Raw genomic sequence first — 26,306 nt, 5'->3', positions numbered from 1 at the left:
TTTCTTTTTATTTACATATAATATAATACATACAAAACAAGAATTGAAAAAATAAAAAGTGGAGAATGCATAAACATTAAATGAACCAACATAGTATCAATAGAATTATCACATACATGTAAATTATATAATTGATTTGCGAATTTTTGGCCTCCCAAATTTGGAATTTTGCTTCTTTGTTTGTTTCTTGTTTCCTTCGTGCAATATCTTTTCTTTTTTTTGAGTTGATTTGATTTCTTTTTACTTGAAATCATACGATAGCTATTATAATATTCATAAGCTTTTTTTTTAGATGTTTATCATAGATGATGTCAATTGTTGTTATTAAAATATAATAATAAATTTATTTAACTAGAAACATCATCATCAAGCCCCCTGAGTATGTAAGAAAGAAAATAGTTAAGGACACAAGAATATCCCCGTACAAATACTTCGATAATTAAGTCAGATATTAAAAATAATAAAAACTGTATTAAGATTAGTATTAGAAGCATACATTTTCCAAAAAAAGTATATGTTTATTTATAGAGGAGTTTGAATAATTTTAAGTAGTTTGGGATTAAGATTCTCACAGATAACGTACAACTTAGTATTTTGAAACCCGTTAGAATTATAATTTTTATAGATAACATTTATCTTGACTCTTTCTATTCTTGCTAGGATTAAAATTCTTATATATGGTATTTTTCTTTTCGAAAATTTTTTTAAATATCAAATTTATTTAGTCTGTGCATTTGTGTAGGACTTTGTTTTAAAAAAAAATTACATCTTAATACCCAAAAAATTATTTTGAGTTTTTTTTTACGAGTTTTGGCTATGATACAATATATATTTTGTTAAAAATAAAAAGGATGAGCACTACTTTTAAAAACACGAATATTGTACGTGGTTTTAATTTGCTTTTATTATTTTTATCTATATATAACTTACATAAATTAGATGTTGTAACAGCTAACCTCGCGCCGCCTAGACCCCAATCGACGAACAGGTCCTCTGCCCTCTCGCTGTTGCCTCTTTGTTCGTAAGTTCGTCTTTTACTCCTTTCCTCTCCTTATTCAGTCTTCTCTATTCGTGTTCTTTCTTCTCTTTTTGACACTCTGATGTCTGATCTCCGGCGTTGTATTCTCTGTTCGTCATAGTGTGCTACATGCTCTTAGCTCATTTGGTGCAGTATGCTGAAATTGATTGGTCTGATTACGGATTTAGCCTTTGCTTGGTTGTTTCCTCATGGTCTTCGAGTTTGGCGTTGTCTTCCACTTATTGATTGCTTTCATCAATATGTGGGGAGTTTGCAAATTCTGGGTTATTTATTTATTTATTTATTTTTTTTTTTTTGGGGGGGGGGGGGGGGGGAGCTTTTACAGATTTTGATGTTATTTTACTGCAATGTTGATCTTATGAGCTGGTTCCTACTAATTTGGTGTTAATAATTTTTTTTTGGTTCTGAATGCTTTAGTAATTTGAGCCGGGATTGTATTTGGTGTAGAAGATTTTGTGCTCCAGTTGTTGGGTAGCTTGGTTGCCGATGGGTCAGCTCAATGAGCTCATTGCATAGACTCAAACTGAAACTAAGAATTGCTCTTAAAACTTGAAATTTGAAAATAAAATAAAACAAAAAAGATAAATAAAAGCATATATTATCAAGAATTTGTGTCCCCCCCCCCCCCCCCCCCCCCCCCCCCCTGTTTCTTGTTTTAGTTCATTGACCTAATTAAACAACTTATAAGTAGACCATGAAAATTTCAGTTGTTGCTGATTGTAAACTAGTACAATTTAAAATCTAGTAGTAGTTGTTTTTTAGCTTTTTGCTTGCATTAATATTTTTCTTTTGATTGTTCTTATATTTCTTGTAACCAACGAGTGAAATTAAATAGTAGCATAAAAAATTGTTATGAAGTTATTAAACTATTGAGTTTGTTAAAATGAAACTTACCATGTATGGGTAAGCCAAACTTGAAACTGAGGAGGGGAGGTGTTCATATGGGATGGCTGATTACCTTGAGGAGTATAAGAATAAGGAGGGTGCCTTAAAGGTTCTCGATGAAGCTGGCTGGGAGAATGGCTGGTGCACGAGGGGGTGTTTGTTGGGGGTGGGGTGGGGTGGGGGATGATGCACGGAAATGCCTTAGGGGTGCTGTTTCAGTGTTTGGAACGTTTCTTGTTTCGAATGTCAAGAAACACCAAAAAAACGTTTTTGGGTCATTTATGCAATTTCGAAAACATTTTGGGGCCATTTTATAATATTAGGAAAATTACACCTTTCGAATAAGTTAGAGATAGAAAAAATTCCATCTCCAACCAGCATAATATTAATTCTCATTCAAGGGCTGCCCTCTACGAACCCTTATCTCTCAAGTTTACCTTTGTCACAGCTTACAACTACTCTCTATCTCTTTGACCTTCCTTGTATCATCATTCCCCCTTGTCACCCAATTGCTTGGTGTTGCTGTTGATTCACAACTCTGATTGCTTGGTGCCGCTGTCTATTCACAAACACAAATTGGGCCGAGCTGCTATCGATTCACAAACACGAATCGACATTTCTATGCTCGGTGTTGCGATTTTCGTACAATATGAATCTATTCACAACTTCGATTGCTTGGTGCCACTGTCAATTTAGGTTAAAGGGGTATGATTTCTTTTGTTTTTCTTCTTTTGTGTGTTTCTTGGTCTTATTTTTGGTGATTCTTGTATTGCTTTGTTTTGACTTGAAAAGGTTTGATTCCTGTCTGTAAGTTAATGATTTTGCCTTCATTGTGATAATTTGATTGTGTTGTTATAATCAACCTTTTCTTGCTAGGGTTTTTATCGTGTCGCCCTAATTTTGAGGCTGCCCTTGTTTGATCAAATAACCTCATTTAGAATTATTACAAACTGAATTATTGTTTGTTTTCTTAATTTGAAAGTGAAATTTGTTTGGAGGGAGTTAAAGGGATGTGCCCACTCTCATTTCAACCCAATAGATGCTTAGCATTTAGTAGAGTTGACTCTGTTATCCATCCCAACTCGCCAACTTCTATGCTTTTAACGATTCTGTCATCTCTCTATCTTTTCCATTCCTCTTAATTGTACTGATTCAAGTTGCTAGGCTCTAGTCTGGGAATGAATTGAAATGTGAACTTGGATGTGTTGATTAAATGATATTGGACTTGGTTGATGTCCAAGAGACCATAGAGAAAGATAATGATGAAGTGGAGGAACTTTTATAAATTGTATTATGTTTGATTATTTTTTTTTAAATTTATTGTTGGTTTTTAATTAGTAAATCATGGTTCATGGATGATAGAATTTATGTTTATGTTTGTTTGAATGCATTATGGAATTTATGTTTATTTTTAGATTGAATAACTATTTTTTTTTTAATTTTCTATATTAAAAATTATATTTACAAAAAGGCCCCCTATATATTTTTTTTTTTAGCGCTTCCCCGCGCCACCGTTTCCTACTTTTTTGAAAAATGATGTTTCTCCATTTCTGTTTCTTATAATACCCGTTTCCTGTTTCTGTTTTTGTGCAACCCGGGGGGGGGGGGGGGGTGGAAAGAATGTGTTAATGGATATAGGCCACGTGCAGGTTGTTAGAACCTGATAATTGGTTATTTTCTAGCTTATGAAATTGTATTTTCATTTTAAAAGCAATGCACATTGGACAAGTGAGCCAAGTGTTGCTATGTATAAATAGTGTCAGGTTTTGTGAATGGGGCATGCAAATTGAATTGAATTGAACCTCCTTCCTCCCTAATTTTATCTTCTTTCTCTTCTTCTTTGCATCTCTCTTTTCTGGAGTAACCACTGCTCTTCCAGTGGACCTTATCAACTTTGGTAATTCATATGGAAAAACATTCTATGATTTCAATTGTTATTGTTCTAATAATTGAATTATGGTAATTGGGTTTGAATTCTGCTATGGATTTGGCTTTAGTAATTGAAAATCTTGATCTTGGTGGTTCTGCATATTTGACCGTTAACTGTAAAGTATAGACTGTTAAATTATAAATATAGATTATAAATTATGAATATTTTCCTTTGTCTGATATCCCCAATTTCTAGTGCGAGCTCTGCTCATTGCATATGACAATATGGCATCCCCAATTTACTACTATATTTTCGAGCTTGAGTTAATGATATGAAGTGATGTGTAAGGATTATTAATTTATTATCATGCTTCTTAAGGCTTAGATCTTACTGCTGTACTATGTCGAGAGCTGATAATGTTAAATCTGATATATGAATGACAAGGACTATGTCAATGATTGCTGAAAATTAATTGCTGCATAAAGTCCTCTGTGTACTGCTAACAAAGACAAGTCTTCAAAAAATGTGATTAAGTTTGGTGTGTGTACAAACAGGGCGAGCATGTATGGCTTGTAGGTGTTAAATCAATTATTATGGATGGCTTATAAAGCTACAATTATATTTCTTTTATTTTCAAAAGAAATATAAAAAAATTATTATATATGTCAAATCATTAGAATAATATATATAAATTTAAGCAATAATAAATGCGAATAAGATATACAAAAATTGTTATAAATGCCTATGCAGATCTATTAATTAATATTCATTCTCTAAGAGCAATGTTATATTAATGTAAAAGTAATTATAAGTTTTTTTTTAGATTGAGGATAATATTAAATTTTTACAAAAATAATAAGGGAACATGATAAAAACAATAATATTGTTTAACAATGTTTTTTCTTCCCCTCCTTACACGACAAATTAGGGTGTAAGAAAAATAGGATTGCTAGAGGGGAAGGGAGAATATCATGCCCTTCTATTTCACCTTGAAACTCTCTTCCAAATAACAAAAAAAGTCTTCCTTCCTCTCTCGTACCTTCCCCATTCATAAGCTACACAAACAAGGGGTAATGGTTAAAAAATAATCGGTGTGAAGTGCCAAATAAGTTAGTGTACTTTGGCCTAATGGTCAAATTGGGAAATAATCGGTGTGAAGTGCCAAAAAAGTTAGTGTACTTTGGCCTAGGGCCACATTAGTCGTTATGGTAAATGTCATTTTAACGCCGTCCATCAATGTTTTAATTCCATTAATAGCGAGAACTTCACTTAGTCGCAAACGCCTAAATTGTATTCGAAATCCAAATTTGAAGAACCCCACACAGTCACAAATGCTCAAATTGAACATTGAATTGACATTTGAAAAATCCCACACAGTTGCAATTGCTTGATAATGCAAGAACCCTAGATTGCAATCATGAATGCTTTCATGTCCAATGTATTTGGGATATGATTTTGGGTCTAATTTTAAAATTGGGGTTTGATTTTGGATAGAGTTTGATGCCATTAATTGAATTAAAATGTTGTTGGATGGCTTTAAGACGACTTCTATCATAATAGATAGTGTGGCCTTTGGTTTGAAAGTACAACCAAAATAATAAATACAAAGTAAATGTAAGCCGCCAACAAGTGGAGTGTGTATTGGGTATTAATTCCTTGCTACCCATTTTGTTAAAAGCCATCAATAGAGTTTAGGGATTTCTTACTTCACATTGAATCAATATGTCCTTTTATTGCTATCTAGTAAAATTGCCATGTATAGCATATTCTTGTTTACATTTATAATCAATTTGTTGTTATTTCTTCCAATAGTGGTCATCTCTCTCTCTACTCTATATATATATATATATATATATATTTTTTTTTTCTCCTTTTTGCTGATTCTTGTGATCATTGTTTTTTAGAAATGATGTGGTGAAGTCTAAGACCTAAGAAAGAGGTGATTTGATGATCAGAAAGACAACTATAGATAAGAACTCGAGCCTCCACCAGTGGTCGACCCTATGGCAAAAATGCACGACTCTCCAAGCCCTCAAGCAAACCCATGCTCAAATGGTCATTAATGGCTTCAATTCAAACCGCTTTGCTCTTAGAGAACTTATCTACACTTCTGCAATGACTATCTCATCTGCTATGGACTATGCCTACCAGGTATTCACTCATATCACCAAGCCAGACCTCTTTATGTGGAATACCATGATTAGAGGGTACGCCCAGAGCCGCAATCCTCTTATGGCCATTTCCCTTTATGCCCAAATGGAAAAATGCCATGTTCAACCTGATAACTACACGTTTCTCTTTGTACTCAAGGCTTGTACTAACCTTTCTTGGGCAAGGATGGGGTTTACAATTCATGGGAAGGTTGTGAAATTTGGGTTTGAATCAAATACTTTTGTGAGAAATACCCTCATTTATTTCCATGCTAATTGTGGGGATATAAGGATAGCGAGTGAGATTTTTGAGGGGTCAAGGAAAACCAATGTTGTTACTTGGTCGGCCTTGACTGCAGGCTATGCAAGGAGGGGGGAGTTGGGTGTTGCTAGGAAGCTATTTGATGAAATGCCTGTGAGAGATTTGTTTTCATGGAATGTGATAATTACAGGGTATGCTAAGCATGGGGACATGGATAATGCTAGGGAACTTTTCAATGTGGTCCCAAAACGAGATGTGGTGACATGGAATGTGATGATTGCAGGCTATGTGCTTAAGGGAGAGCATGAGCAAGCAATGGATATGTTTGAGGAGATGAGGTGTGCGGGTGAGCAACCTGATGAGGTCACAATGTTGAGCATTGTGTCGGCTTGTGCAGATTTAGGAGCTTTGGATATTGGGGAGAAGTTGCATTGTTCTCTATTGGAGATGTACTCTGGGAACTTGAGCATTTTAATTAGCAATGCACTTATAGACATGTATGCAAAGTGTGGGAGCATTAACAAAGCACTTGAGGTGTTCCATGGGATGAGAGAGAAGGTTGCATCGACGTGGAACTCAATAATAGTAGGATTAGCCTTCCACGGCCATTATGAGGAATCTCTTTGTCTTTTTGAGGAAATGAGGCGAATGAAAGTTCGGCTAAATGAGGTTACTTTTGTTGGAGTCTTGGTTGCTTGTAGCCACACTGGGAAGGTAAAACAAGGTCGTGAATATTTCAATCTCATGAGATATCAATACAATATTGAGCCAAACATAAAACATTATGGATGCATGGTGGACTTACTTGGTCGTGCAGGACAATTGAAGGAAGCATTTGACTTTATTGACACCATGAAGATCAAACCCAATGCAATTATCTGGAGGGCCCTGCTTGGGGCTTGCAAGGTTCATGGGAACATTGAGTTGGGAAGGCGTGCAAATGAGCAGTTACTTAGAATGAGAAGCGATCATAGTGGCGATTATGTACTCTTGTCTAACATATATGCCTCAAAAGGGGAGTGGGATGGTGTTGAAAAGGTAAGGAAATTGATGGATGTTAGTGGAGTGAGGAAAGAGCGTGGGTGTAGTCTTGTTGAAGCAGATGACAAAGCTCTTATGCATTTCTTGCCTGCTTGATTCAAAGTTTGAAATCAAATGAAAGGAAGAGGGTTCATTGCCTTGCAAATGGGTAGGGATTCTTTCCTTATATGCTTGTATGCATCCACACAAGTAAGCATCATACAAAAAGAAGCAAGATGAAGATTTTAATTCATAGACTTTGGGAAGGTATAAAGGTATGCTCTTTTCCTCATTGAGTTTGAAAATTGGAAAACTGTACTATTTTGTTATCTATCTTGAAGTACTAATTATACTATTTTGCTATTTATTTTCTTGCCCTTTTTTCGGTGTATAATGTCTTATTATGTATAATGTCTAATTATCAATTTAGAGATTTAAAAAATGTGATTTCAAAATATTTTCCATAAATCATATTTGTCTCATAGTTATATGGACTGTGGTATGCGTTTGAGTATGAGGTATGCTGCTTAGCTAGATACAAATTCATGAGGGGTAGGATTAGTTTGTACATCAGTTTGGTTTGTGGTTCGCTTTGAATAATGTATTGGTACACTTATTAAAATTCTAAGGAAAAAATGTTGTTATATTCATAAGATATTGCAATGAAAATAAGGTTCAACTTAATTAAAAGCAAGTCTGCAATAAGCATAAAGCTTAATGATAAGAGCACCATGCAAAGATAAGATGAACTCCCTTTATCTCCCAATGAATTTTTAATTTAGACCTTTGAATTTGGCTGTTAAGTCCCTTTAAAGTTCTAAATTTGGGATCACCATTTTTGGGAATCCAAGTTTTGCCCCTTCTCATTCTAATACGCATTTGTACCATGATTAGATTTGCACGAAAGGAAATGCAGTTAGTGTGTATTTTGGGCGGGGGGCGGGAAGTGCCACGAATTGTTAACTATGATTTATCTTCTTTTTTAACACAATTTACACAAAAGAAATTAAAACATCTCTCTTTTTTGAACACATGTTCTAATTTTCTAGATTGAAGATTAGTTTCTGTATGTCTAACATTTGAATGCATTTTCCAAATTTTCTATTGAAAATGAAAAGTAGAGATTTTATAGAAAATTGGTGTTAAAAAACTAGTCATTTTCCACAACTAAACAGCCCCTGAAGTTTTTGACTTTTCCTCCCTTTTTTCTTAATTTGAGAATCCAAAATTTTTATACATATAAAGCAAAAAATATATATGAAAAACTAAAATATATATGAAGACAATTGTCTTCATAATCATTTAGTTCATTGTGAAATTATTATTTTTAATTATAAGATACTAGCATCATTGAGTTTGATGCCATATTTGAATTTTTAAATTAAAACAAATAAGTAAATTTTTATATAAAAAGAATTTTTATGTTACATGCATTGTACAGATTTATTGGCTAGTTTTCTCAAATAGTTGGGGAGCAATTCTAGGTTGGCCGTGTTCTTGTATCAAATAGTCCACACAATCTCATAGGGGATCCTCAAGTTTGAAGATAAAGATCCATATGCACGTACAAATGAGGGTACAGATCGGCGATCCAATTGATCTGGGACCTTAGGCATAGCATAACAGTATGTTGGAAGCTGCTTATAAAAGGAACAACAATTAAAGGCCTGTCATAGTCTCCCCAAGTATCATGGGATGGAGCCTATTCTATGAGTACCTACGGAGGTGGTCAAACACATGGATTACTCACATTGGTTATGAGTAGGGTGGTGGGAATGGGTCTGGATGCGGTATAGTTATCTATATGTTTAATATTTTATCTATTTATAACTTACATAATTCATGAATTAGAAAACAAAACCCGAAATCAGATATTGCAAAAATGAAGTCCCTAAGCCCATGTTCCTAGAACCTGATCGACGAACAGTTTCTCTGCCCACTCGCTCATGCCTCGCTTTTCATCGACAACTGCAAATAATCTCGTCCCTCTTGCCTCTCCGTTCATTGGCAACTGCTTCTAAGCTGTGGCGTTGTGTTCTTTGTTCATGAGTTTGTCTCTTCTCTTCCCTATCAGTCTTCTCTGTTTGTGTTCTATCTTCTCTTTTCGTCATTGCAATCTGCAGGAGTAGTTTTCTCTGTTCATCATTGTATGCTATATATTCTTTGCTGTTTCTGTGCTATCTGCTGAAATTGATTGGTCTAGTTATAGATTTAGCCTTTGTTGGGTTGTGTCCTCATGGTCTTTGAGTTTGGTGTTATCTTTCACTTATTAATTGTTTTTGTCTATACATGGGGAGTTTGCAAGTTTTTGGTTTTTTGGGGAGCTTTTACGGATTTTGTTGCTTTTTGCTGCAATGGTGATCTTATGAACCAGTTCCCACTAATTTTGGTCTTAAGCATGGTTTTTTTGTGTTCGGAATGCTATTTTGAGTTGGGATTGCATTTGGTCTAGAAGATTTAGTGCTCCAATTGTTGGGTAGTTTGGTTGTGAATGGGTTAGATGGTTGCATAGTCTGAAACCAAAACTAAGAATTGCTCTTAAAACTTGAAAATACAATAAAACAAAAGTTTCTAGAAGAAAACAAAAATAGATATTATCAAGAATTTGTTTTTGTTGGTGAAGGAAGATGTGTGTGATAGTCATAGTATGCAGTTTTAGAAGCTTCCTAATCTGGAATAGGATCTTTCCTAATTCAGCTTTAGGAAACTTTCCTAAGAATGTAAATATGTATCCTTTCCTCATGTTGTATTTCTTGTAGAAGGTAGTTTTCTTTGTGTAGTTTCCTTACTCCTCTTTAAGTATGTATCATTTCCTTATGTAGTATTTCTTGTAGAAGGTAGTTTTCCTTATGTAGTTTCCCTACTCCTTTATAAGAGGACATTACCCTATATATTCTAAAATATTGGAGAATCATTCCAATCAATTTCATTCAGTTTCCTACATGGTATCGGAGCCTACGATACCAGCCCGATCTCTGCCTAAAATCCTAGTGTGCCTTCATTGCACAATTTCCCTTATGTTCCTTCTAAGCCTTCATTGTTTCTTCTTCTTTGTTCTATTGATTATTTCGGTGAACATGTCAGAACTCTCTAAAGCTGCACCCACCCTGACAACTGGAGAATCAACTTTGGTAGAATAGCCAACCGGAGTCGGAGATTTGCCCGGTATGCATCATTCCTACCTCCTAGACGGTAGGAACTATTTGTAGTGGGCTCAACTCGTAAGGAAGAGGGGAAGATTGGCTACTTGAGCCCTTCCTCCAAAAGACTCATGTCCCACTTTCATGGCATGGGATGTTGAGGGCCCTCATTATGTCTTGGCTATGGAGCGCAATGTACCTTGAGGTTAGTAAAAATTTTATGTTTTTAAGTTCAACAAAGGAGATTTGGAAAACAGTGAGGCAAATCCACTCTAAGGTCTAAGATGTCTCGGTAATCTTTGAGATTAAGACCAAGATTAGTGGTACTAGGCAAAGGCCATTAACTGTTACAAAATACTATAATAGGATGAAGGGCTTATGGCTAGAACTCGATCACTATCAAGACATCAAAATGGAGTGCAGTGAGTGTTGCCACCCTAAATCGAATTTTTGAGCGAGATAGGATTGTTGAATTCCTAGCAGGCCTCAATCCATAATTTGATCAGGTGAGGATTCAGGTCTTCGTAGAGATAAACTCTCTACTTTGAATGAAGTATTTGACCATTTGATGCGGACACTGATCAAGACCCGGCCCAAGCCAAGGCCGAGCCAATCACATCGGAACAGTAGCACCAGAACAGTATTTTAATACTTCATATGTTTTAGGGTTCTACTTGATTTAGGATTCTATTTCATGTTTGATTAGGATTTATTTCTATTAGGATTGCAGTTGGATTTTGTTTACAAATATTATATGGATTTGGATTAGCCAAATACTATAAATATGCCTAGGATCTAGAGTTTGTAATCAAGTTTTTCTCAATCAAATTTCATCAACCTATTTGGGTTTTCTTAGCAAAACAGTTTTGTTTTTGCGTCTTCTTGAAAACTAAACTTCGGCCATTAAAGTTTGTTCTTTCAAGGGTTTATTTGGTGTGTTTTTTTCACACACGCGCTACACGCTGCGTCAGGTGGTATCAGAGCGGTTAATCAATCAATCAGATGGCCAATCTTGAAGGTAACGGTAGCAACCAGCCTCGTGATGGTGATCGGGGGTTGTCCGTGGCTTAGAGAGCAATCGAAGAATAACATGAAGTAACTCGTACCATCCAGCAACGATTGGAGCAAATCAGCAACCAATTGGGCATCTTACTACGAGTTGATGATGACAGGAACTTGAATAATGGGGTGAATCAAGCCGGAGCGGGAAGACCACCCATTAATCATGTCCTTGTTAATTCTAGAAGACCAATGATTGAAGATAACGATGAAGAGGATGATTTTGGTCGAGCAATAGCTAACCCTGGTGGTAGAGGGGTTAGGAGGAATGCGCATCAGCACAACCATTGGGGCAACGATGAGTATAAACTAAAAGTTGATATTCCTACCTTTAGTGAGATCTTGATATTGAGGGGTTCTTGGATTGGATCACTGAGGTTGACCGTTTTTTCGAATACATGGAGATCCCAGATGAACGACAAGTAAAGTTAGTGGCTTACAGATTGAAGGGCGGTGCATCTGTTTAGTGGGAGCGATTGAGAGAGACGAGATTGAGAGAAGGCCAACAGCCAGTTCAGACATGGAGACGAATGAAGCAACTGTTAAGAGGTAGGTTTTTACCCCCTGACTATGAACAATATATGCTTGAAGCTTATCAAAGATGTGCATAGGGAATGAAGAATGTGAATGAATATACCTCTGAATTTCTGCGATTGGCAGAGAGAAACCAATTGTTAGAAAGTGACAATTAATAAGCAGTTCGTTACTTGAATGGATTGAAGCCTGCAATTCGTGATGAAATTGGGGTTCAGATAGTTTTGAGTGTGTAAGAAGCAAAGAACTTAGCTTTAAAGGCTGAGTTAATGTTGAGTGAGAGAGCTCGTAATGACAACTATCGTCAGTATAGTGGGAATGAAAATAAACAAGCAGCTTTTGATAAAGGCAAGTTGGTTGAGGGAGCGCAACCCTCTAATCTATCTCATACAATCAATCCTAATATGGCTACAACGGGGGAAAACATTCGAGGTACTACTTCTAATATTCCAAAATCCCCTAATCCTTATGCAAAGCCTATTCTTTTAAAATGTTTCAAGTGCAATGAGGTTGGGCATCAATCTAGTGATTGCCCATGGAGGAAAATAGTTAACATTGTATAAAGGGAGGAGGAAGATGTTGCTGAAAAGGAAGTATATTGCGGGCCTGATGGGGAGGATGACGAAGAAGATTATGGACATGGGGAATATACCTGTGTAGTGAGAAAGGTAATGCTATATCAAAAGAATGAAGATACTACTTAACGGCATAAGCTTTTTCGCACAAGGTGTACAGTGAAAGGAAAAATCTTTGAATTGATTATTGATAGTGGAAGTCAGGAGAACATCATAAGAAGAGCCGTGGTGGCAAAGATGCAGTTAACTCTGGAAAAACATCCAAGCCCTTACATGATTAGATGGATTAAGAAGTTGGTGGCATACATGTGGATGAACGCTCCAGGGTGCCTTTCTCTATTGGTAACTACTCCAACGAAGTCTATTGTGATATTGTTGATATGGATGCTTGCCATATTTTATTTGGGAGGCCTTGGCAATTTGATGTGGATGCTAAGTACTCGGGTAGGAAGAACACATATCAGCTTGAGAAAGAAGGTGTGCGTTATACCTTGTTACCCATAGTGGAAAAGAATCAAACTAAAGCTTCTAAAGTGGAGGGGCGGAATTTTCTTACCATTACATATAAGCACACTGAGTTTGTGAGGGAGTGTAAGGATACTCGAGAGGTTCACTTATTGGTTGTCAAGGGAGAGAGCATGAGTGAGCCACTGAAGGTGAATCAAATTTCAGTGGAGGTGCAAGGATTGTTGGAGGAATTTCACGATGTGGTTCTTGAGGAGTTGCCTACTGAGTTACCTCCTATGAGGGATATTCAACACCACATTGACTTGATTCCTGATGCTAGCTTGCCTAACCTACCACACTACAGGATGAGTCCTAGGGAGAATTTGATTTTGCGTGAGCAGGTAGATGAATTGTTGAGAAAAGGGCACATTCAGACTAGCATGAGTCCATGTGCAGTGCCAGCATTATTAACACCAAATAAAGATGGGAGTTGGAGGATATGTGTTGACAGTAGAGCCATCAACAAGATTACTATTGGGTACAAGTTTCCAATTCCTAGGCTTGATGACATGGTTGATCCACTTGATGGGGTTGTGATTTTTACCAAAATTGATCTCAGAAGTGATTATCATCAAATCAGAATTCGACCTGGAGATAAGTGGAAGACAACTTTCAAGACGAGAGATGGGTTGTTTGAGTGGTTAGTCATGCCCTTTGGACTAACCAATGCACCAAGCACTTTCATGAGACTAATGAATCAAGTATTACGCCATTTCATTGGTAAATTCGTTGTGGTGTATTTTGATGATATTTTGATATACAGTAAGTCTATTAATGAGCATGTGGGGCATATTTGGGATGTATTGAGTGTGTTGAGGGAAAACAAACTTTATTCTAATTTGAAGAAGTGTACTTTTATGAGTGAGAGCTTGTTGTTCTTGGGCTTTGTTATAAGCAAAGAGGGCATAAAGGTAGATGAGGAAAAGGGGCGAGCTATTAGAGAGTGGCCAACCCCTAAAAATGTCAGTGATGTGCGGAGTTTCCATGGGTTAGCAACTTTCTATAGGCGGTTTATCAAACACTTTAGTAGTATTGTGACCCTAATTACTGAGTGTTTAAAGAAAAGAAAGTTCCATTGGAATGAAGAACAAGAGCAAAGTTTCGTCTTGATAAAAGAGAAGTTATGTACTACTTCTGTCTTAACTTTGCTAAGCTTTGACAAGTTGTTTAAAGTTAAGTGTGATGCGAGTGGAGTAGGCATAGGTGCTGTATTGTCCCAAGAGCAGAGACCAATTGCATTTTTTAGTGAGAAGTTGTGCGAACCCAAAGAAAGTGGTCTACTTATGATAAGGAGTTTTATGCAGTGGTGAGGGCTCTTAAGATATGGGAATATTACTTGATTGTTAAAGAATTTGTTCTTTACACGGATCACCAAGCTCTTAAGTACTTGAGTTTCTAAAGGCAATTGAGAAGTGATATACATGCTAAATGGTATGCTTTTATTGGTAAATTTTCATATAAAATTGTGCATAATTCGGGACAGCATAATTGAGTGGCGGATGCTTTGAGTAGGCGTGTGGATTTGATCAAGGCCCTTAGTGTTGAGATTGTTGGATTTGAGTGCTTGAAAGAATTATATGCGACATACGATGATTTCAAACATGTGTGGGAACAATGCATGTCCCAGCAACCATCAGGAGATTTCTATGTGCATGATGGGTTTCTCATGAAGGGAAATCAGTTGTGCATCCCTTACACATCCCTTCATGAGAAAATTATTCGGGATTTACATGGTGGTGGCTTAGCAGGGCATCTTGGCAGAGATAAGACTATTGCAGCTATTATGGGAAGGTATTATTGGCCAAGAGCAAGGAGAGATGTTTCTATTATTGTGACGAGGTGTTATATATGTCAAACAACTAATGGGCAATCTTCTAACGCCGGTCTCTACATGCCATTGCCTGTTCCCTATTCTATTTGGGAAGATTTGTCTATGGACTTCGTGTTGGGTCTACTGCGAACCCAACGAGGTATGGATTCTGTTTTTGTAGTGGTTGACAGGTTTTCCAAGATGGCGCACTTTCTTCCATGCAAGAAGACGGCAGATGCAGTAGCTGTAGCTAAACTGTTTTTCAAGGAGATTGTTAGACTACACGGAGTTCCTAAAACTATTACTTTGGATCGTGATACAAGGTTCTTGAGTCACTTCAGGATTACGTTGTGGAGAATGTTCGATTCGTTTTTAAATTTCAGCAGCACAACACATTCCCAGACTGATGGATAGACAGAGGTGGTGAATCGTACCTTAGGAAATCTGATTCGCAGTGTTTGCAAAGACAACCTAAGACAATGGGATCTAGTCATAGCTCAAGCGGAATTTGCCTACAATAATGCCGTGCATAGCTCAATAGGAAGATCACCATTCTCTATCGTATACATGAAAGTTCCTAATCATGCATTGGATTGGGTAAAATTGCCAAAGGTACCAGGTTTCAGTGTTGCAGCTAGTGACTTAGCTGAGCACGTTCAAGCAGTTCAGGAAGATGTCAAGCAAAAGTTGCACAAGGCGAATAAGAAGTACAAGGCAGCAGCTGACAAGTATAGGAAGCACAAGGTATTTGCGGTTGGAGATGAAGTCATGATATTCTTGAAGAAGGAACAGATTCCAGCAAGGAAACAGATCAAGCTCAAGCCAAAGAAATATGGTCCTTATAAGATTACAAAGAAGATCAATGATAATGCTTATGTTGTGGATTTGCCTAATCATATGGGTATTTCCAAAACTTTTAATGTTGCTGATCTTTCTTTGTATTTTCCAGATGTTGAGTTATTATATCCGGATCATAATTCGAAAACGAATTTTTCTCAAGTGGAGGTGAATGATGCGGACACTGATCAAAACTCGGCCCACGCCAAGGCCGAGCCAATCACACCGGAACAGTAGCACCAGAACAGTTTTTTAATACTTCATATGTTTAGGATTTGACTTGATTCAGAATTCTACTTCATGTTTCTATTTGATTTAGAATTTTATTTCATGTTTGATTATGATTTATTTCTATTAGAATTCTAGTTGGATTTTGTTTACAAATATTAGATGGATTTGGATTAGCCAAACATTATAAATATGCTTAGGATCTAGAGTTTGTAATCAAGTTTTTCTCAATCAAATTTCAGCAACCTATTTGAGTTTTCTTAACAAAACAGTCTTGTTTTTGGGTTTTTCTGAAAGCCAAACTTCGGCCATTAAAGTTTGTTTTTTCAAGAGTTTATTTGGTGTGTTTTTTTCACACACGTGCTACATATTGCGTCATTTGGGGGCCATCCAAAATACCCAATTGTTCTAGGGGAAGATGGTTTATTATTATTTTTTTTTTATAGATGATTGTACTCGTATGTGTTGGATTTTTCCATTAAAAGATAAAGCTTCCGTTGGGCCTGTTTTGCCTTATTTTTGTTAAATGATTTCCAGTCAATTTGGCACCTACATTCAAAAATTTCATACTAATAATGCAATGGATTATTTCAACAATCACTTGCATAAATTTTTCCAACAAGAGGGGATAGTTCATGGATTTTCCTGCATAGATACTCCACAACAAAATGGAGTAACTGAACGGAAGATGAGACATCTCCTCAATGTGGCTAGATCTCTTCTCCACCATCACCATGTGCCTAAACACTTTTGTGGGGAAGCTATTCTAATGGCAGCTTATGTGATTAACAAGGTTCCATCTAAGGTCCTAAACAACCAAAGTCCTTTTCAATGTCTAGCATCCTTTTTTCCAGATTTGAGTTTGCATACTCCTTTTCCCCTTAAAGTGTTTGGTTGTGTGTATTTTGTTCACATTCTTAAAACTAATCGGGACAAGCTTGATCCTAGAGCTCTTAGGTGTGTCTTCCTTGGATATTCTCCTACCCAAAAAGGCTACAAATGTTATAACCCTCTCTCTTGAAAATTTTATGTCTCCAAAGATGTCACCTTTGTGGAATCTTAGTCATTTATTGGTTCTCCTCAAGCTAGTCCGTAGGGGGAGATTGTAGGGTATGATGATCAAGACTCTAGGAATTTCTTCCCAAGCCTAGGATCAACAACACCAAGCTCTAGTGAGCCTGGTGGTACTAATTAGTCTCCTACCCTTCTTCCTTATTCCACTTCCCAGCATACTTCCTCTCCTTAGCATACAAACTGCAATGAACAAGTAGTTCATCAGCTACCATCTCTGGTTAGGTTTAAGGGCTCTCCTTATGTATTCAAAAGAAGACAACCCATTGAAGATCCTCAGTTTGCATCAACATCAGATCCTGACCCAGGTATGGAATATTACCAACAAGCAGTTTCTATTTAGCCCTATCTAATCCTGTACCTACTGATTTGGACCTACCCATTGCTTTAAGGAAAGGGGTTAGAAGCTGTACAAAACATCCCTTGGCCAGTTATTTGTCCTACAATTGCCTTTTCCAAAACCATAAGAGTTTCCTAACATCTTTGGATGTTATTGTTATTTCAAAATCAGTAGAGGAGGCTCTAAAAGATCAGAACTGGAAGGAGGCTATGTTGGAGGAGATGAGAGCCCTAAATAAAAATCAGACATGGGAATTGGTGTCTAGACCCAAGGGAGTTAATCCAATGGGCTATAGGTGGATATTCAATTTAAAATACAGGGCTGATGGAACCCTAGAATGGTATAAAGCCGGGCTAGTGGCCAAGAGCTATACACAGTCCTATGGCAATAGACTATCTTGAGACTTTTGCCCCCGTGGCAAAGATGATGACTGTAAGGGTTCTCATATCTCTAGTAGCCAATTGGAAATTGTAGCAGTTAGATGTAAAAAATGCATTATTGCATGGAGATTTAGAGGAGGAGTTGTTCATGGAGTTGCCTTCGAGATGTTAGGAAGAAGGTGTAGGGAAAGTGTGCTGACTTAAGACGGCTTTGTATGGGCTCAAGCAGTCTCCACGAGCTTGGTTTAACAGGTTTTCTAAAGCCATGAAATCTATGGGGTAGCATCAGAGTAAAGGGGATCATACCTTCTTCATCAAGCATTTGGGAGAAAAGGTAACTGTCTTGTTGGTATATGTTGATGAAGTTAGTGTTCTAAAAATTGCTCTAGGCGGTCGCCTAGGCGCTAGGCGGCCACTGGCTGCCCTGAGTATGCCCTAGTCGGGCCTCCTAGGCATCGGCCTGATTAATCGGCCTAGGCGGCGCCTAGGTGGTCCGCACCACCTGGATCGCCCAAGTTTTTGCTTTATATATCAGCTGATTTTAGGGTATTTTATTTCTTAATCTCGTCTCTCAGCCTCTCCCCCTCTCACCCCAAGGCTGCCGCTGCCTCAACGTTGCCGCCTCACGTCGTCGACTTGCCGGTACTCACTGCCATCGCTGCCTCCAGCTCCATCATCACCGTTAAGCTTCATCAACACCGCCTCTATGCCATTCGCGTCCTCCTCGCTGCCTGAACGTCGTCGCCGCCGTCGAGTCCTCGCCGTCAAGCTCCATCTCCGCCACCAGTGAGCTCCATCTCCTTCGCAACCCTTCTCTCTCTCTCTCTCTCTGAGTCTCTGGTTATTGGTCTCTCTTTCTCTCCGTTACATTGTTTCTATTTTTCATTTTTTATTTTATTTTATTTTTCTGTTCTATTTATATATTAGATATATATTTAGTTTTAATTATTATTAATTATATAATATATGTGTTTTTACATGATGATGAAGATTGAAAACAAAAAATTATATGAGGTTATTGGTTATTTTGCAAAAAATAATTTCTATTTTCATTATATTATAAAATAAAAGTTATTTTGCTGTTTTATTGTTTTAATTTGATTATTTTATAGTTATTTTGCAGTTATGGCATGGCATGATATGTTATTGTTATTTTGAATATTAAGTGAGGTTATTGGTTATATATATATATATATATATATAGGTTTCTATTGCAAGTTTCTTCGATTAAAAAAAAATCAAATTTTTCTAGGCTCTGCCTAGGCGTTAGGCCCCAGCCTGGCGCCGGACTAGTGCCTAGCGCCTTTTAGAACATTGGATGACGTTGTGGTTACAGGAAATAATGAAGAAGAACAACAGATTCTCAAGGAAAATTTAGCTAAGGAATTCGAAATTAAAGACCTTTGAGCTCCCAAATATTTTTTTGGGATTGAAGTAGCATACTCTAAGGTTGGAATTTTCTTATCTCAACGTAAGTATGTACTTGACTTGCTAGCTAAAACAGGTATGATAGGGGGGAAAAGGAGCTAGCATACCCGTAGAGCCTAACATCAAATTGCAAGAGAATCCTAATGCTGAGGCAGTTGATAAGGGAAGGTTCCAAAGGTTAATGGATAGGTTGATATACCTCTCCATACTAGGTCTGACATGGCCTTTGCTGTCAGCCTAGTAAGCCAATTCATGCACAATCCAACCGAGGAGCATATGCATGCAGTATGGAGGATCCTAAACCCCCTAAAAGCTACACTAGGCAAGGGCATTCTATTTAAACAAGGGGCTGATTTAAGTATCGAAGGATTTACTGATGCTGATTATGGAGGGTCTCTAATTAATAAGAGATCTATTATTGGATATTGTGTGTTTTTAGGGGGCAATCTGGTGTCTTGGAGAAGTAAGAAGCAAGGGATTGTGACAAGATCAAGTGTAGAGGCAGAATTTAGGGCTATGGCCCTTGGTTTGCGTGAGTTGTTGTGCCCACGAATCATTCTAGAGGATTTGAAGATCAAGGTGCAAGGTCCTATTGAACTATTTTGTGATAATCAGTCAGCTATTAATATTACTCATAATCTTGTTCAACATGACAGGATAAAGCATATCGAAATAAACCGACACTTCATTAAGGAAAAGCTGGATGCTGGCTTACTTCAAATCCCCTATGTGCCATCAGAAAATCAAGTGGCAAATCTTCTCACTAAAGGGCTGGCTGTAAAAAGGTTTGAAGATCTAATAGACAAGTTGGGAATGATAGACATTCATTCACTAGCTTAAGGAGGAGTGTTGGTGAACGAAGATGTGTGTGATAGTCATATATGCAGTTTTAGAAACTTCCTAATTTGGAATAGGATCTTTCCTAATTCAGCTTTAGGAAACTTTCCTAAGAATGTAAATATGTATCCTTTCCTTATGTTGTATTTCTTGTAGAAGGTGGTTTTCCTTATGTAGCTTCCCTACTCCTCTATAAGAGGACATCACCGTGTATATTCTGAATTAATGGAGAATCATTCTGATCAATTTCATTCAGTTTCCTACAGTTTTGATTTTTCCCCATTATTTTTGTTTTGATTCATTGACATTAAAGAACTTATAAGTAGAGCATACAAATTTTAGTTGTTGCTTGCATTGTGAATGTAAATTAGTACAATTTAAAATCCTGCAGTTTTTGCTTTTTAGCTTTTTGGTTGCATTAATGTAATATTCAGTTGTTTCTTGTTGATATTTTTCCTTTGATTGTTCTTATTTTTCTTGTAATCAATGAGTGAAATTAAATAGTAGCCTAAAAGATTGTTTTGAACCTTATTTAAACTATTGAGTTTTTTAAAATGAAACTTACTGGATACAAGTACGCATTACCCTATGGGTAATGGGTTTAGGGTATGGGTACAATGTGATTACAGAGTTGTGGTGAAGGGACCCATACCCTTCCCATTGCCATCTCAAGAAATTGGCTTCAATTACCCAATGCTGGATGGAGAGGTTTGATTAGCTATTGGAGCTCTGCACTGTCACACCCTTAGAGATGAGTTAGGGTATGAAAAGGGACTTGGGAAGATTAAGAGAAGAACTTGGGGGAGAGACCAGTTGGGAGGGAGAGAACAACAAGAAGATAAGGGAGAAGATTATAGAGAGAGAGAGAGAGAGAGAGGGAGGGAGAAATATTAGGGAGAAATAGAATATTCAATTCATTCTCATCATACCTTCTTCCTATGGTAAGGCAATATATATATAGCCTCACTTTAGCTACTAGAAAAAGGTCTCTAACCACCTAAGCTACAAGACAAAAAGGGAAAAGACAAAAGGGAAAAATATCATAACAACCTCTAGTTATAAGACAAACAACCCTAATAGAAATAGAAATTAAAAAATAGAAAACCAAAATTACAGAAAACCAAAAAATACCCTTGGAATGTGACATGCGCCAACTCATCCATATGATAATTAATTACATTTATATCCTAAATTGTAAATATATGGATAAATTACCCCTAAAAAACTTGAACTTTAACCATATTTTTTATTTTTGATTGACTTTTTAATTTTTTCAATAGTCACATTTAATTTATTTTTTTGTTTGTCCCCATCAGTAATTCCTGTTAAACGATAAGTTTAATGGACTGTCTGAAGAATGAGTCTGAATCTGAAAACACGATTAAATTTCATTCACCTTTTGATAATTAACCCTAAATATATAAGCACATTCACACCACATTTGAAACCAATTATTACCCATAGGGTAAATTGCCCCCACACTAGCCTTTTGCTTGGAAACCCCCCTGCAGTTTGTTTCTTGCCCAACAGGTCCCTGTACTTCTCCTAAATTGCTAGGACACCCTTTATTTATGGTGTTAATTAAGATCAAATTAAATTAACATTAATCCTAGTCTCTATCTAATTAAAAAATAAAAACTAAAAATAAAAAAAAAGTTAAAAAAATGCCTCATTGCTTAAACCCAGCTGGTTCCAACCATCTCTGGCTGGAACCCTTTCTGGGTTGCAAATGCTTCTAGGGTTCTAAGGTCCGTGCGTCAAGCATTGAACGATCATCATCTTTCCTGGTTTCTCTCTCTCTATATGCATATTATCTCTGTTTTAAAATCAATTTTGGATGACATGATTTTATTGTAAAATCTCATTTTAGAAAAGATTGAGAATTTGTAGTGATCAATGAGTTCAACTCAAAGAGTGGGGCTTCCATTGATGAATCTTGTTAGATTTAAGGGATTGCCGATTTTGAAGCAACTGCACTTGGAGGAACAGCTGCTCCGGACCTCTTCTGATAATTGGTGCCTCATAAATGATGGAACAGATGCTCCAACCATTGTCATGGGCCTATCTGGGTAAAAATTTGTTTTTTCCCTTTCTTTTTGTTTCTTAGTTTCAAAAGTATGTTATAGGTTTTGTTGTAGTAAGTGATTTTCATTTTGAAGGGTTGATGCACAAGTGGATGTGGTGTGGTATGAGTAGCCAGTCAGTGTATTGCTAATGAGTTCAGGATTTGGAAGATTGTTACTTGAATGATATTGATCTTCTGACGATAAGCTAATGCCTACAAGTTCTCTCAACTTATTAGTAATAATTGCCTATCAGCAACGTGGAATGATTTCTTAGCTCTTTTATTCATATTGCCATATTTGGATGTAGGATTTCACATATAGAAGAAAATGAAAGGATAATGAAATTACTTATACATTTTTTAAAGGATAATCGATCTAGAAGCTGATCTATTTTCTAGAACCTATTGATTTCAAAGTAAAACCAAAAAAAGAATAAGTACAACATCTAGCTTTAGTACCTTCATTTTCTTTCCTGTCAATTTCTGCCACAGAACCCAAGTTTCACATGTAGCAAAAAGGGAGGATCAAGTCATTTTATCTCATCTATTGTTCTTTTAAACCTGAAACAGTTCATGCCATTGGAAGTGAAGTGTTTTTATAATTATTAGCCAATATTAGTTATTTTATCATCCCTGAATATTTGTTTGGATCAGGTCACACAAAAATCAAGAAATTGATAACACGGAAAATTTAACATAGTTCAATCTCAACAGGCCTACTTCTACAATCCTACAATAATGGGAAAAATTCACCCAAACAATGATAATGTAGCTTTTGAACAGAAAAACTATAAATCCTCTCACAAATATAGTTTTTGGATGGACAACTGAAATCCTCACAACCACACAACTTTGAATGACCTAGTTACTCACACTCACACTCACACTTAAATGACACTAGTTATTAAATCATGACATCCTGTGTGTTCAGTGTTCAATCTCTACTATAGGGGACCTATTTGTAGGCAATTAACCTATCAGGTTAGAATAGTTTTTCCATACATACTTAGATTTGGTTATTCTAAGAAGAAAATTTTATGTACTTTGGGATTTGAAGAGTTATCCAACATATTTTTGTTAATCAGGATTTGCAATTGGTGTCTAAAGCATGAGTCAAATTCTTCGGAGACTGTCTTTCTTAGCTTCTAGTTTAGGTGTCACATTTTGATATTTGAGATAATGCATGAGGGAATTATTGTGATTCGTGGTTGCTTTATGCAGGAAACCTTTTGAACTTCTTGAACTTGGATCTGTATTACAAGATCAGATTCCTGTCATCAGGAGGTTTAGTGGGGGAGGCACTGTAATTGTTGATTCTGGAACAATATTTGTCACCCTTATATGCAACAGGGATGCTGTTCCTGGTGTACAACCATATCCCCATGCCATTATGCATTGGAGTGGCCTGCTGTACAATGAAGTTTTCAAAGGAATTGATGACTTTCAACTCCGAGAGAATGGTAGAAAGACTTTCCTTTGCATTAAACATGGTTTTTTTGCTGCTACATTTGTTTAGACTATAAGATTCTGTGCCTTTTGGTGCTTTTCAACTACTACTTCTTGTTGTGCCAACACCTACTACTAAAACAAATGAATTATAATGATAGCATGCAGCATATTCACTTTAGCTTCTTCAAAATCTGCAGCAAAAAGTCTAGTACGTTAAGATCGCTATCCACAACAATGAGTTAAAATATTACTCAAGCATTGCTAGATGAACTTGGTATGAGAAGTGGTTTCTGGATTTGTAGTTGACACGCTCATGAGTCCTGTCAGAGGTAGGTGTTTTAAAAATATCCCCATGAGCTCAGTCACAATCACTTTTAGGTTATAAATCCAATGTGAATATATGCACTCTAGTGGTGGTGATACACGCTGTTCTTTATGGAAAATGTTGACCTGTGATGATAATGATAAAGAGCATTCATGTTACAGGCCATAGGCAGAAAGTAGTAATGTTCTATGATTTACTTATCTGGCGTCTTTTGAAATTGTCTCTACTATGACGTCACTTTTAATAGCTTCTCAGATTTCTTTCTTTTTTGTATTTGGGTATTATTACTCTCAACAGTCAACAAGGCCATTACAGAAAGTAAATGTCACGGACCACTCCTAAATCCCCTTACTACCCTTAATTTCTTGTTGTAAATGCTAGTATAGGAGAGTAACTAACCGCACATGTAGCGGTAGTTATAGGGCGGGAGTAATAAGAGCGGGAAGCTCCTTTTCATATTCGGATTTGTAAGTGATCAGTATAAAAGGCTGATTGCTCATGGCAGAAGCATGAATACATTGATTCCAATTCAAAACACTCTCCTTCTCTCTAAAATTCTCTCTCCCCCTCTAAATTCTATTCCTCTCCCTTTCTTTATCAATTCTCTCTTTCATGTGAGTTCTCGAAGAACTGAGAGTTCATCGCTGTCAGGCTGCACCTGACAGTAAAATGTTATCAAATATATTTCATATTTTACCTAGCCGGATCTTTCACCTTGCTGTTTGTATTACTGAATTAGTCAGCATCATCTCTAGGTATAATTTTCAGTACCTCTATGTTCATGTATTTCCTGGTCCTGTCTGATGAATGTTAAATTGTTTTTCAGATTATTCTACATTTAACTGATATATGAAGCATTCTCTCGTGAAATTGATTAAGACTGTTTATCAGTAATTGGATATTCCTCCATTTGGATCTAGATTATGTCTTTGGTAATTGCAAATTTGGAGGGAATGCTCAGTCCATAACGAAGAAACGTTGGGTTCACCACACTTCATTTTTATGGGATTTTGAAGCCAGGAATATGGCCTACTTGAAATTGCCCAGAAAGGCTCCAGAATATCGATTGGTATGTATCTAATTCTCTTTAACTAATAGTATTGTATTTTTCATAGTTTGATTGGGAGTATAATGTTTCACTGGTTATTGTATTTGTTTATTTATTTTTTCAGATTGATTCCTATAAAAAAACATGTGCATATGCATAAATGTACAAGGGATTTGGTTCTTGCGTAGCGAAATGTTAGAACATTTAAATGAAAGGGAAACATTCTCAGTCTACCATGAAATCTTTATGGTCCTTGTTGAGTTATTATCAATACTACAACCTCAGATCTATTTCTGGTGTTTGATTGTGTGATGAAATTCTCTCAATATGGGTGCATATTTATGCAATGACACTCGGGGCTGCTATGCCTAAGGAATACTCCTGTTATGCATAATGATGGATGAGACTAGCAACAAAACCACAATGATATATAGTCCTGAGGTTTAAGTGCTATTTTAGTGAGAAAATAGGTTGACCGAAACATAGATGTTTGGCGGGGTTTATCCATTTATATAGGGAATAGGATAGTGCATTCTGCTAGGTTGTTCGACTTCAATATGTAAAATGGCTTCCATACCCCTACTTATGTAAAGCATGGTTGTTTTCTGGATTTCCCATGGAGGGACCTCATTTAATTCACTTGAAACTGTACTGTACTGTACTGTTTTTTACATGTTAATATATACGAACTGCAATGGAAGTTGAATGAAACTATAATGAACACTGTGGGGACTTGTATTGGTCCTTCGCTATTTAGCTGATAGTTACTCAGAATTGGTTTTACCTCTCACTTGAGAGGAGAATGGAAGTTCAGTTCAAGGCCTCATTTAAGTTGTTTTTGAATTCTACCGTTGAAAAAACAATGTGATACTTGAGCGCCGTGAAGGTTCCTCAACTTTCATAGTTTACTCAAAATATTTGGTGTTTTCACGCTTGCAGACAAGGAAGCACATGGAATTTGTTTGTCGAATGAAGGACTACATTACCAGGCCTCTCTTCATAGATAGGACAGCCAAGGCAATTGAAAACCATTTCTATGTAAAACCTGTTGACTTGGAATTAGATGCTGCTGCTTGTGAGGCAGGATTTGTTAGATCCACTAGGCTTTTGATGAAGCAGGAACTTGAGGAAGCTCTGTGCACCTCCACTTGAAAAATCCGTCCCAGTGATATTAAGTATTAATCAATCCATTACTTTTGTTTGTTTTCAGGACAAGTGTTAGTAGTTTTGCTTTTGCTTAGATTGTTTTGTTTTGTGCAAGTGTAGCGAATAAAAACTATGAAGGTGGTTTCTAATGGGAAGGAAGGAAGAGGGGTCCGTCTTTATGCTATGTCTTTTACAATGCTTTACCTAACGGCAACTGTCTGACCCAACGTGCTGCATCTTTTAATTAACTGCTATGTTTTGTGCGGACGTTACCATCGCCCACCCACGCATGACAATTCTA

The 26,306-nt window shown here is 36.7% G+C and overlaps 1 protein-coding gene across 13 annotated transcripts; it reads left to right on the top strand.

Moving 5' to 3' along the window:
• Window positions 1-951: 951 nt before the first annotated feature.
• LOC127799232 (pentatricopeptide repeat-containing protein At5g15300-like) lies at window positions 952-26,189 on the top strand. 13 transcript variants are annotated; one of them, XM_052333067.1, is made up of 5 exons: window positions 952-1,021; window positions 21,916-22,041; window positions 23,259-23,497; window positions 24,732-24,880; window positions 25,799-26,189. In XM_052333067.1, exons 2-5 carry the CDS (start codon window positions 22,028-22,030, stop codon window positions 26,009-26,011), a joined length of 615 nt encoding a protein of 204 aa, XP_052189027.1. In that variant the 5' UTR covers window positions 952-1,021; window positions 21,916-22,027; the 3' UTR covers window positions 26,012-26,189. The 13 variants fall into 13 exon arrangements, with proteins under 13 accessions (XP_052189027.1, XP_052189021.1, XP_052189019.1 ...); XM_052333061.1 differs by having other exon boundaries at window positions 954-1,021; window positions 21,843-22,041; XM_052333059.1 differs by having other exon boundaries at window positions 956-1,021; window positions 21,863-22,041.
• The last annotated feature ends 117 nt before the right edge of the window (window positions 26,190-26,306 follow it).

The sequence above is a fragment of the Diospyros lotus genome, chromosome 4, assembly GCF_014633365.1.
Source record: "Diospyros lotus cultivar Yz01 chromosome 4, ASM1463336v1, whole genome shotgun sequence".
Classification (NCBI taxonomy): domain Eukaryota; kingdom Viridiplantae; phylum Streptophyta; class Magnoliopsida; order Ericales; family Ebenaceae; genus Diospyros; species Diospyros lotus.
This window is presented reverse-complemented; position numbering and strand designations above follow the sequence as displayed.

Coding starts and splice junctions, on each gene's coding strand:
- LOC127799232 (XM_052333055.1), top strand. CDS start 5,742: ATGATCAGAAAGACAACTATAGATAAGAACTCGAGCCTCCACCAGTGG.